The 12,866-nt window shown below is 52.8% G+C and overlaps 2 protein-coding genes across 2 annotated transcripts; both read left to right on the top strand.

Moving 5' to 3' along the window:
- Positions 1 to 1,560: 1,560 nt before the first annotated feature.
- TGME49_271460 (protein c14orf29, putative) lies at positions 1,561 to 10,553 on the top strand (the record flags this gene model as incomplete). Its single annotated transcript, XM_018781620.1, has 12 exons — positions 1,561 to 1,578; positions 2,369 to 2,492; positions 3,233 to 3,296; positions 4,230 to 4,300; positions 4,796 to 4,891; positions 5,724 to 5,869; positions 6,129 to 6,236; positions 6,884 to 6,968; positions 7,373 to 7,734; positions 8,128 to 8,206; positions 8,716 to 9,413; positions 9,750 to 10,553. 12 exons carry the CDS (start codon positions 1,561 to 1,563, stop codon positions 10,551 to 10,553), a joined length of 2,655 nt encoding a protein of 884 aa, XP_018636656.1.
- A 1,725-nt stretch (positions 10,554 to 12,278) lies between these two features.
- On the top strand, positions 12,279 to 12,794 carry TGME49_271450 (hypothetical protein; the record flags this gene model as incomplete). The annotated part of the gene is made up of 1 exon (XM_002365770.2): positions 12,279 to 12,794. One exon carries the CDS (start codon positions 12,279 to 12,281, stop codon positions 12,792 to 12,794), a length of 516 nt encoding a protein of 171 aa, XP_002365811.1.
- Positions 12,795 to 12,866: the final 72 nt, after the last annotated feature.

Genomic DNA, 12,866 nt, shown 5'->3' on the forward strand with positions numbered 1-12,866 from the left:
TGAACTCTTCAGGAGGTCTCCAGACGTCCTCTGTAGCCTTAGAAAATCTAAAATGCCAGTCTGTACGAGGTACGTCGTTGCTGGCGATCTCGGTGAACGAGGATCACCCGTACCGTTCCTACAATCCGAAGCACAGCCCAGACCTACACAAGGCTGCTCGTTTTTCCAAGAAACTTGCATTTTTCTTGCCCAGTTCCTCTGCGTGGACTTCGCGGTCTCCACTTGACTGCTTTTGCGCCTCCTGCCTTGTTTCTTTCCGCGTCTGTGGCGATGCTTTTCCTCACCTCCCTTCTGCCAGGCGCATTTCTGAGGCGTTCCTGTGCCGTGGAGCTTCGCGCCGGTTCGCCGTGTGTGGTTTGTTTTCACCCTCACACTCAATGGAGTTGCAGCTTCTCGGCGACATAGGTGTGCGATGGAACCGCCAGACAACGCACTTGACTTGCTGAACATCTGGAAAGACGAAATCGATGCTCAAAACGTCAAAGTCGCCGCCGCGCCCGCGAGCGCCGGTGTGTATATCTGCACCGCGTCATGTTTCTGCGGGGCTCCCGTGCACCAGTTGCTGTTCTTCTTTTGAGGCTTGTAACTTGCAGTTGAGTCGCGCGTGGGTTCCTCCAGCGACTGGTGCTCGTTTTCTGTAAAAGCCAATGCCTTTTCGCGTCTTTTAGCAGCGAAAGCTCCACGAGAGAGGCTCTGATTTCTCCCTCGGCCCTCCGCTCGACGGTGAAACCGCGCGCCTGCACAGCGACTCTCGCGGTGACCGCTCGACGCATGCGACTTTTTTGACACTGTTTTCCGCGCATGACCGCGAGAGACTCTTTTGTTTTGGACTGAAGAGAGTGCACCTTTCCAGCTGCGACGCGTTGAGTTCATTCGTGGATGTTCTGTTGTATCGCCTTCCTGCTCCACCAGATTCCCCGTCGGCCTTGCTGCCACTGTAGTAGCGGACAGCTTTTTACGCGCCTGAGAGTGCACCGCTGTGACGTCTCGTCCCCGCTTAGGGTGCCTCTCTGTTGAGAGCAACTGCAGGACGAGGAGTCGCGAGAAACGACCCTGAGAACTGAAGAAAATCGCGGGGCTTGGAAGCGTCGACCAGGGTGTCTTCGTCGCTCGTCAACTTTCGAGCAACCGACGCTTCCGCCGTCCTGCGCGGAGGACTCGGTCGAGAGTGGCGCGCATGAGTCCCCTGACGCTCCTCATCGCTCATTTCTTTCGTCGTTTTGGATTCCAGCTAACTCACGTCGTTCTTTCCAGTTTTCGCGTCGCGCCTATCTGCAGGGCAGTCTCTTCTCCGATGAAACAGGACGCCCCAGTGTGCTCCTGCTCTCGACTACCGAGACCTCGAAGAGAGCGAGCGCGTCCTCCAGGTTGATCTTTCGTGGTTCTCCCGCTCCACACTCGAGGAAGAGTTTGTTGCTCGCGCGGCCGCTGATGCTGAGGCGTTCGAAGAACGAACGTTGCGTGCAGCTGGACGAGAAGCGGGAGTAGCAGGTCCACGGCACTCCGCAGGCGCTCCCTTCTCACTGCCGAGAGCTCCGCGTTTCTCCTTCCCCTCTCAGGATGGCGTTGTTTTCGAGGGTGCGTTCTTGACAGAGCGAAACGAGAGACCGCATAAACGGAAGATCTGCGACAGAAGCAGACAGAGGACAAAACACAAGGCGAAAAGGCAGAAAACGAACGGGGACACTGCAGTGACAGAAACCTAGCACAACAAACAGAGGAAAGCGTCCTGGCAACCTTGACAGGCCGCGACAGTGACCAAGGAAGAGAGAAGCTCCCAGAGAGAAGAAGAGAAGAAGGGAGACTGGAGAAAAGCTCAGCGAAAGGGGGAGTGAAGTTTGAGTGCGAGACTTCGCGACGAAGGAGAAACGCGAGAAATCAACACAGCACAGAGTGTCACTCGTTTATCGATTTAACTTGCGCTTTGCCCAACCTCTGTAAGACCTTCCGCGAAGTGATCACCGTGTCTTGATCCCCTTTCGATGCCTCACTTTCCCATCTTTTGTATGCTCGCGTTTCTTCCCCATTCCTTCTTCTTCTGCTTGTGATGCTCTTTCTTCCTCTTTCACCGTAAATGCACTCAATGTCTCCACGCGCTTCTTTCGCTGCTTCTCGCGAGCGTCTCTTCCTTCGTCTCTCCACGCTTCTTCTGCTCCTTCTCGTCGTCTCTGCGTCTCTCTCCCTCCTCTCTTTTCTTTCTCTCTTCTCCCTTGCTTCTTCCTCTCGTCGACTGCGAGACGCTTTGCGGCGACCGGCATACGGACAGTTTCGGCGCGTCCCCATATGGCCGCCGCTGATTCGTTCGCAGCGTGGACGCCTTCGTCTGTTTCTCTGTGACTTCCGCGGCGTTCAACCGTTTGCTTTCCAGGTAACAGAGCAGTATGGAGAGCTGGTGAACTTCATCATCCGCCCCCCTCGGGATGACGGCTACACAGACAGCGACCTGGGTCCTCCCAGTTTTCATCTGGGTCGCAAAGTCTTCAAACGCACTGGTACGTTTGTGTTCACTTTGTCGACAGCTTCTCGGTAAACGAAAAGAAAAACGCCGGAGCAGCTCGTGATGCTGTTCCCTCCGTCTTTTGAACGGTCCATCGACATCTTCCTCACTTTCTCCGTCCTCCTTTTGTCGGTTTTCCGCTTCTCTGTGATGCGGGCGTTCGGCCTAGTGCCGGTTTGTGCTCCTTCTTCGCGTTTCTCGCCTCCTCGTCGTTCGTTGCTCTTCTCTCCTGCGTCTCGCTGTCTCTGTCTTCGTTCCTGCCCACTCGCGCCTACCTCTCGTTTCTCTCTGTGACTTCGCTTGTTTCGCGAACATTAACTGCCTCACTCTGCATCAGGCGTCTCTGAGGACGGCGGCCATGGATTGTTCCTGAAACAAGAGGACTCATGTCTGGTGTCTGCAGTCTGCTTCTCGCGTCGGACGTTCCTCCTCTTTCTTTTTCTCGAACTTCTGTGGCACTCGACGCTTCCCAGTCGACGTTCTCGACCTTGTGTTTCTCGTTCCGCCTTCCCTGGAGGTTCTTTTCTCTCTCTCCTCCTGATGGACCTCTCTCGGTCTCACCTGTCTCTTGACTCTCGTTTCCGCATCACGTTTCTTTCTCGCCTCAAGCTCTTTTCTCCGTTCGCTTCTGAGGTCTTCTTTTTGGCCATGTCGTAGTTGTGTCTCTTTCTGCGCTTCTTCCCCGCGACTGCCTGGATTTTCTTTTGTTCTCAATTTCCTGCCCGGTCTTTGCAGACTTAGAACTGGCAAATCGACGAAATCAACGCCTGCAGTGCAGCCACTACGAGCCCACAGAACCGTAAGCTAAACTGCACTTGAAAAAGAAATTCTCGAGAATCGAGGAACGCAAAACGAAAAAAACAAAAAAAAGAAGGCACCCTGTCAGTCTTCGTCGGTGGCGACAAGCGTTCCTTTCACCCGGCCTCTGCATGCATTGAAAGCAGGAAATCATGAGAGGTCACCCTTCTTAAGCGCCTTTTCTCAGCCTCGTTTTCTCCCGGCCTGCTCGCCGTCGTGTAGAATGCCATCCGGCGGCCCCGCGCGTCGGCAGACGTTCTTTCCGCTCTGATCTAAGAGTCTGTTGCCCTCGCTTTTCTCTGCATGCAAACGGAAATTGTTTTCGGCTTCTTCGTGCCTCCCGTCCTGAGGCGAGGACGCTCTCTCTGCGCTCGTTTCTGCGCTGGACTGCGCTGTCTCTCTCTACGTCGACGAGAGGAGACCTGGAGGAAAGCGTTCGTTTTCCTTGTGCTGCGGAGCGACGCTGAGACCGGACGAGTCTCAGAACGTCTGGAAAGAACAGGGCGTCTGGAAACACAGTGGCAGTTCTTCACCAGTTCACTGGACGCTTCCTTTCGCTCTCCAGGAGAGAGAAACAGAAGTTCACTCTCGAGATCAGAAGCAACTGCCCACAGCGGCAGAACCTTGGAGGGAGACGGGCGTCTGTGAAGAACATGAGGAATCGCAGTTCACAGTTTCTAAAGGAAATGCGGACTCTCCTTTGTTGTCGCTGCAGGCGCCGCGCCTGAAGGGAAGACACGGGGCATGCGAAGAGACACAGTGGGTTGTTTTCCCGCTCAGAATGCGCATCTTTTCAAGGTCGTAGTGCCTTTGTCCTGCGAGTAGACGGTTGTTCGTGAATACCTAGCCGCGTTTCGAATGCGATCCTTCCCGCTGCATGCGAGGGGAAGCTGCGATGTTGAAGCCGCGGAACGCAGCTGTTGTTTTGCCTCAGGTTTCGACCTCAAGAGAAGCTCCCGTGTGTGGTGTATCTTCACGGCAACTGTTCTTCGCGAGTTGAAGCCTGTGAGTTCCAGTGGCGATGGAAAGGAGTTCTTCATCGTTCGCGGCAGATCTGAGGAGAAAGAGGTTGTCCCCACTGATATAGGATAAACACCCTGGTCACCTCCCTTTCGGAAGTGCAGCTGACAGCTCTCGCTTCTGACGCCAGCCTTTCACTCTCCGTTTCTCTCATTGCCCGGATCCTTCTTTCTGTCGTCCTCGTCTGTTCTCGCTTTATCGTCGTTCTTCCTTTCTCGCGTTCTGCCGTCTTCTTTCCGGCGCACTGTCGCATTCGGTTTGTCGCTTTTAAGCTGTCGCCGCTTGTCTCTCGTCCTTTGATCGTCACATTTTCTCCGCTCTCTGTCGCCTGCTCTCCCAGTCATTGCCGGTTTCTCCTCTCGTCTGCCTGCTTGTCTCTTGCCTTCCTTTTCTCCCTCTTCCTTCCGCCAACTGCGCCTTCTCCGTCGTCGGCGTCTCGCGTTCGCCTCATGCGTTTCTCGCTTGTTTTGCTTTCTTCAGTGGGGACGCTCCCAGTGTTGCTGCCGCAAGACATCACGGTCTTTGCCTTCGACTTCGCCGGAAGTGGAAAGTCGGATGGAGAGTACGTTTCGCTCGGTGAGGATTCTCTTTTTTCATGCATGCGTCGCGCGAATGGGCATCGGGATGGGCAGAAGGTAACAAGCACAGGTCGGTAGAGAAAAAGTTGACGAAAAAGTCAAGACCGGCGACAAACGAGGTGACGAAACGGGTGGAACGCGCTTGTGACGGAGGCCTGGTATCCGCCCGGCTCATGACAGAGACAGAAGCGAAAATAAGGAAAGTGACATGAAAACGAATGAACCTTTGTAAGACGTCTTTGCTTCAGTCGTGTAAAAAATGAACTTTAAGATGCACTGGTGTACTTTTGTAGTTTTCGTTTCTCAGAAAAGCTGTGCTGGTGCAGAAGTGATTGTCTCTGGAGATAGAGTTAAATGGACTGTAAGACGGATTTATTCCGTTGCTGTTGAACCGACGAATGAGACTTGTGAGTTGAGAAGAACACCCGGCGTCAGAGAGAGAGAGAGAGTCTCCCTTCTGCAAGGATCTACGCGTTTGTTCCAAAGAACAGGTCAACCTTTTTCTCCAACGCGTCAGATCCAGCTTTCGTTTTTCAAGACGAAAACTTGAACTGAGAAAAAAAAACGTACAAGGGAGATGGTGGAAGTCGGCGAAGCAGGGGTCTCAGCGAGAACAGTCCGAAACGGTCGACGAGTTGGTATCTAGCTCTGATCCACGGTTCTGAAACTTCAGGACGCTCATTGTGTTTCAGTTCCAGACTAGTCTTCACCTTGAGTCGGAGGTCGACTTCTTGTTCCGTAGGTTTCCGGAGATGTCCGTTTCCTGTTCGTTTCGAAACGCATCGTGATTTGTGTTTTCTGAGTTCTGAACTGTCGTCGTTTTCTTCCAGGATGGTGGGAACGCGAGGACTTGGATGTCGTGATTGAGCACTTGCGCGCAACTGGACGCGTCTCCACCATTGGCCTCTGGGGAAGATCAATGGGGGCCGTCACGGCGCTTCTTCATGCAGATCGAGATCCATCGATCGGCGGCATGGTGAGACGAGACGCGTTCCCTTCTTGTTTTTTCCGCTGTTTTCTCTCCTCGTTTTCTCCTCGATTCTCGCGTCAGGTTTCCCTCGCTTTTCACCTCGTAAGCGACGTGCATGGTCAGCCTTCTTCACCTCGTCCTTGGCTGTTCTGGGAGGCAATTCTTCACCTTCCGCTACTCGCTTCTCCTCGCTTCTCCATGCCCCAGTGGCGTCTCTTCTGCATCGTTTCTTCGCCTTCGTTCGCCTTCTCGAGTGTCTCTGTAGGTCCTCGATTCTCCCTTTGCTTCTCTCCGACGGCTCGCGGAGGAACTCGCGGGTGTCGTAGTGTCTTGGAAGTTGCCGCGGTTCGTCCTCAACTCTCTCCTCGCGATGGTAGGAAGTGAACAGCTTTCCCCGCAAGCATTGCAGGCTTCACAAGGAGGACCTGCATGCAGAGAAAAAAAACTCGAAACATTGGCTCCTCCTCTCGGATTCCCTTTGCTAGGTCTGTGTGCGCGGGCGCAAAGTGCTTCAGAGCTTCAGCTCTCGATTGCGAGAATTCGTTTGTGTCTCTCTCATCTCTCAACAACGACGTTCATTTTCATGCATGCTTCGGTCTGTCGCGCCTGCGCCTGTCTCACTCGGTACAGCAGATCGCCTTTCAGATGGTCTCTCGAAATTCCTATGTTCCTGTGTCTCTCTGGCAACATGCACCCACTCTCGGCGTACATGTCGATGTCTGCTAGTCTCCCAGTGTGATCTGTTCCAGCCGTGACGCCCCGGCGTCCGCTGCTGGGATGCGCGCCTTTTCTGTGATTCTCTCTTTTTCGTTTTCTCCCGACGCTTCCTTCTCGCGTTCTGCTCACTGTCGGTCTACTCGTGGAACTCGAGACCAGAAGGTGCAGACTGTGAAGACCTTGTGAAAACATGAAGCGCATAAGAGGCGGTCGTCAACATGTGCACAGGCGTCTGAACATCTACGTTCTACAAGAACGCGGAGAGAGTGACAGTGAAAACGACGTTTCCTCTGCTTTCTGCAGGTGAGGACTACCATCATAAACAAGGCGGCTTTTGATATCAACAACCTTGCTCCAATCGACCATGTCGAACACACGTTCATTCCTGGTAAGGCTTTTCCCTCTTCTTTCTCTTTTTCGCAGTCGTTCGCTACGAAGACGTATTCATCCCCAACGCCTTACATATCGCTGAAATATGTAATCACATGCATATGTCTGAAGTTTCTGTATGTTGATGTCTCTCTCGTCGTTGCCGTATGTGTGGGATCGCGAGGTCTAGCGGGTCCGTCTTGTTCTGTCCATTTGTCTTCCTTCGTTCGATTTTTCTGTGTTTGTTCTTGCTTGTTTCGTTCGCGTCGTCGTCCAAACCGTGAGTCGGTTCCGCGACTTCTTCCCGATGTATCTCCACACAGACCGTCGCTGTGGAAGCGAACGGAGAGACACACCTCGGTTGTCCATCGTTTCACTTTCTTTCTCTCTGTTCGCGTCGGTTGCGGGGCATTTTCCATGCAGCCATGTTTGTTGTGGCAAACAACGATACCTTTATCTTGCCGTCTCACGGCGAGGAACTGCACGACAAGTATGCAGGCGACAGAAACATTTTGCGCGTCGAGGGAGACCACAACAGCGTTCGTCCTCGCTTCCTCAACGACTCGGCGGCGATCTTCTTTCACACATGTTTGACGGTGCAAGCGTTGCGCGCATCTCAAGAGCCGCCGAAGTTCATGTCGTTTTCCGGACTTTCGCTCTTTGGAGGCGATTCGGAGGGATGCAGAAGAGTCGCGGAAAGAACAGCGAGAGCAGACGGACGCGGGAGAAGACTCACGAGGCACCCGACAGGGAGCGACCAGCCTCTGAAGGCCAGTCCGAGCGAGGTAGGCAGCGATGCATTTCTTTCGAATGAAGGAGATTTTTTCAACTTTTTCGAGGTCCCCATTCCGCCCACGGAGCTGGTGAGCTCTGACCGCCTAACCTTGCCTTGCACCTTCACATAAATGTTCAGAAATTGATTCTCACTCTTGGCGACTGTTCTCCCGTGGCGGAAGCGACGCATCCTCGTCCACTGAGTGCTGTCGCTCCGGCTCTGGAAGGCTCCTTCCTTCCTTTCTTCTCTCCCTTTCTGTCCTTCGCCTTCTGTGTTCTCTCTCTTCTTCCGTCTCTGTTCCATCGTCTGTCGTTTTTCCCGTCTTTCTCTCATTTGCTCTTTCTTTCCTTTGTCTCTCGTTCCTTTTTTCTCTCTCCTTCTCTCTGTTTCCGTGTATTTTCAGAGTGGTGTCACTTCGGCGAGACAGCGAAATCAATCTGCACCTGGGGAGACAGACAGAAGAGAGGCTTCCCGCGACATTGGTGAGATTCGACTTTCACAAAACAAGACATTTCCCCAAGCTAGAACAGCCTCCAGTCCATCACGGCACCGACTGTCGATTCCTCTCTCTTCTCTCTGCCTTCTCCGTTCTTCTGCCTCCTTCTTGCTTGTTTCCTTCGCGTAACGCCGTGTCTCTTCTCCTGCATCTGTACCTCTTGTTCTCGTTATCAGTTTCTGATTCTCGTCTCCGACTGAGCCTTCTTCTCGTTTTCCGTTTCTCTTCTTGCCTCGCCTCGGTCTTTCGCCATTGTCCGGCGTCTTGCTCTTTCCTCTTCTTCCCCGTGTCTGCTTATTTCTACCTTCTGCACCTCACCGCCTCTCCCCTGCTTTTCTCCTCCTCCACTCTGCCTTTCGCTTTCTGAAGACGAGACCGTCACCTCAGAGTCAGGACCGGTGAAGCGTCTCGACGCATCTCTCCCGAAAACGCACTTCAAGTCGTAGCGGGACTTCGATGGCCTTTCTTCTTGCCCTGTCTCCTCTTTTGTTCCAGCGGAGTGCCCTTCACCTCCAGACTCTCACGCACTGTCTCCGTCCTCGCTGCGGTCGCTGCGTCTCCACTCTCGCCAAACGTCTTCGCGGTCTGTGCAGAAACACCGAAAGGCCTGTCAGCCGAGCGCCGACGAGAAGCGGCAGGCCACTGGTGAGTCGTCCTCTTCTTGCTCTTCTGCTAGCTCTTCTGCTTCGAGTCGAGCTCACGCCGTTCGCGCATCTTCGCTCTTTGGATTCCCTCGGAGTCTCTGGCGCTCGCCTTCGCTCTCTGCGCGCGGCGAGCAGTTGGCGCGAGATGAGACGCAGCGCGCAGAAGACAGGCCCAGAAAAGAGGCGAATTCGACGAATGCCATGAGCCGTGTGGCGAAGGCCTGCAGGCGACGCAGCAGCGACGCGGAGAATCGACAGGCGTTGCAAGCAGCCGAGGGAGAAAGGCTGCACGCTTCCTCGAGGCGGACCAGTTTTTCCGAGGGACAGAGACAGAGAGAGAGAGCAGCGCCGGAGACCGCGGCAGAGGCTGACGGACGCAGAGAGTTGAGGGAGTTCGACTCCGAGGACTTCAAAGAGTTACTGCAAGATGATTTCTACACTTCTGGAAACGCCCTCTACGACATGCGACGACCAGAAGCGGCATGGGGATTCCTCCCAGACACCTCGGGGGACCTACACTTCCTCGCGTCTGACGGCTACGCCGACGATGTAGGACCCATGAAAAAAACGCATGCAGTTGATCAAAGGTCGTGAAAACAGCCACCCGTTTGAACGCGGCCTGCGCGACGTTCACCTCCAAAACGGTTGTGGATTTAGAGCAAGTCGAAGATTAGAAACGGACGCAAACACAGTTCCATCCATCCCAGTCTTTGCTGCGCATGGAGAACGATTGTGGCGACACAGATGTGTGAAGAAACCTCACGAGCATGTCCAGTCAACTCCAGATGTAGATCCCCAAACGAGGCCGCATACGCGCCTCTACGCGGGTCTGTTTGAAACTGCTTGAACGTGATGTTTGCATGCAACTCAATACGTTCTTTGCAGGAAGACGAGATCGTTCAGCGTGCAGTCGCGTTGTCTCTGGAGGAGTATCTGAACTCTCAGCGGAATGGGTCTTCGGAGGCAGGAGAGAAGTCTCTCGGCAGTGCGGATTCTGCTTCAAATGCTGCTGAGATGGAGACGAGCCACCGACGTCCTCCTTCTGGGCGAACAGAGGCACAGCAAGGCAAAGCTTTTCAGTTGTTCGCTGAACAAAGCCATGGCAAAGAAGAGAGCGTGCATCCGACTCGACCCCCGTGGACATCGATGCTCTCCGCGTCTCCGGGAGAGAGGGCCGCCGACAGCGAGAGTCCGCAGCCAAGGCAGAAACACAGGCGCTCTCGTCGAAGGGCTTCTGCCGCCAGAGACTCGAGGCTCGGGAGCGACTCGGCAAGCGGCTCAGGTGAAGAGCCTCAAGAAGAAGAAGGACCAAGAGCAAGTGAGAAAGCAAGAGCACCGTGGCGAGAAAGAGAGGATGAACGAGAGGATGAAGAAGACGCTCATGATCGCCGTTTGTCTCCTCTCTCGATTAACATGTCGCATACGTCACGGCGAGACAACGCCGCGCGGAAAACGGTTTCGGCTTCTCTGCCTTCTCTCGCCATGCCAATCGTGTGTGGGGACGCTCCCCAAAGTGTCTCCTCACCCTCAAATCTCAGCTCGCCCCCTACCCTGTCGCAGGTGGGCGAGACGCCGTGCCAGTCGCGGGCATCTCTTTCGCGTTCTTCGCTTTCTCGCTCTTCTTTTTCGCGTCCTGTCTTCTCCTTCACCTTCTCCAAAAAGAAGAGAGAAAACCAAAATCTTGCATAAACAAGGCCGTGAGGGAACCGGAACCTCGTCTCACTCGGAAAGACTGACAGATCACAGAGGGAAGCTACCAGGGTCGGTACATCCTGCTTGGCGTTGACATAAAGAGAGGGAGAGAGACAGGAGACCACAAATGTCAACCGGCTTGTTTCCTTCTCCAGCGTCGACGAACTACAGCCGCATCCAACTTTCAAAGACGAACTCCATACACTCTAAACGCCCGCCTCACATGTATAAGAGAATCTCGCATATACATACAAGAGCGCATATATTATTAGCCTACATGTTGGCGCACATATATACGGAGGCGCATCAGCATGTTTAGACTGGACACGTGTGTCAGTGACTTTATATATATATATATATATATATATAGTCATATAGATATCTATATACACATTTACATATATATATATATATACTCATATAGATATCTCTATACACATTTATATATATATATATATATATACTCATATAGATATCTCTATACACATTTACATATATGTATATATCTACATATATATATATATATATATGCAGATATGTATGATTACATGATGATACCACACATCTCGACGTGCATCGACGTGTTTGGTTTGATATTTGTCTGAGTACATATGCAGATATATAGAAGTATTTTTACACATGAAGTTGTAGATTTGTATGTAAAAATGTATGTATATATATCGTACAACTCTGTTTCGATTCCACCACCTCGCAGGCTGCGCCAAAGCCCGCTGACTGGCTCGTTCATGTCTCTTTGGAGACGCAAGAGTCTGAGCGTAGTTTCTTTCGAGCAAACGGTTGCATTTGTTTTCTTCAAGTCCGTCATGAAGTCACTATTCAACAATCGTTTGCGTCGTCGCTTCTGCGACTTCCCGCCACTTCTCATGTCTCCATGTCTTTTTCATTTCTTTTCTCTATCTTGTCTTCTCGTTCCTTCTCTTTCGCTATCCGCTCTTCTCTTCGATTCGTCTTCTCGATCGTTTCTTCTCTTCCATTCCGTACTTCTCTATCTCTTCCTTCCACAGACTGTCTCTTCTGTTCTCTCTTTCTGTCGTCGCTCCGCTCTGCGCGTCTTTGCTGTTGCTGTTGCTGCTTCTGCCCTCCCTTTGGAACCGCGAAGCTCCAGTTGCTGGAGAAACGGAAACCGCGGTGAGGATACATCCCATCCTCGGAAGCGAGAAGAGCGCCACCGACGGGGATCTGCGGGTCCCGGCTAGGGTACAAGTTTCATTCTCTAACTGCTGCTTTTACTGAAGTATTGTGTGGCACGGCAAGCGAAGGAGAGACTTCTGGTTTTCTTGTCTCTCTCCAAACAGCGAGAGGCTCACTCAGCTGCAGAGGGATGTTTAGCGAAGTTTACTTCGTCGAAGCGTGTTTTCTGTCGAAGATTTTGCTAGCACTCTTCCGAGAGCGACCCTCGAGACTTTTTTTTCGCCTTCTGAAGTTCTCCAAACTTCAGTCATCCACGTCGCAGAGGTGGAGGGGCTGACGGAGAAACGAAACTTTATTGAAAAGGTTTGCGCAAGCCATCGGGGACGCTGTGCATGAAACGCTTCAGAGACGCCCTCGCGAGCCTGACAAACGACTCTGCAGAGGCTCACTGTCAACACTGTAGATCGGCTCTCTCACATCACATACAAAGGGCGAGGAAACAGACTCTGGACACTATAAAGCCGCAGACGTCTATAGAGAAACGTTTTTATATACGGAGAGGAGAGAGACATGCACATACGAGAGAGAGAGAGATCGAGACAGACAGAGAGGAAGATGAGGAAAAAGGAGGTCCTTCGGATACCTCAGAGATGTAATCGACTCGGATACTCGGATTCAAAACAGAGTCCCTCGTTTCTTTTTGCCTTTTGTTCTTCTTTCCTAAAGAAAACGCAAACGCCTATCGCACGCCACGATTGCGGGACGCACAGTTCTCCTTCAACAGAGAGACAAGTTCATCTCTTTTTCGGTGGGTCCTCCTCTTATAGAGTCTCCTCCGTGTCATCTGCTTTCTTCTCGCTCCTTCCTCCCTCGCTCGTCAGCTCGTCGCTTCTTCTTTCGCCGCCAACTGCAAGGAGCTCCCAAATCCCGAAGCGGCGCAACGGCCTCGCCGCAGCCAGTCTTCTTCGCAGAAAACCGCCACACGGCGACAACGAGGGCCCACAACAAAATCCGTGCCCGAATATAAGCCGACCCCCTCGGAGGGCTCCATCCGCGACGCAGACACGCTCACTTCTCGAAAACTGACTGCAACCGCCCCGTCAAAAGCTTTACGGTCTGGCTGGGAGATCGATGGAATGGAGATAAACGCACTCTCGG

Source organism: Toxoplasma gondii, chromosome VIII, assembly GCF_000006565.2.
Source record: "Toxoplasma gondii ME49 chromosome VIII, whole genome shotgun sequence".
Taxonomy (NCBI): Eukaryota; Apicomplexa; class Conoidasida; order Eucoccidiorida; family Sarcocystidae; genus Toxoplasma; species Toxoplasma gondii.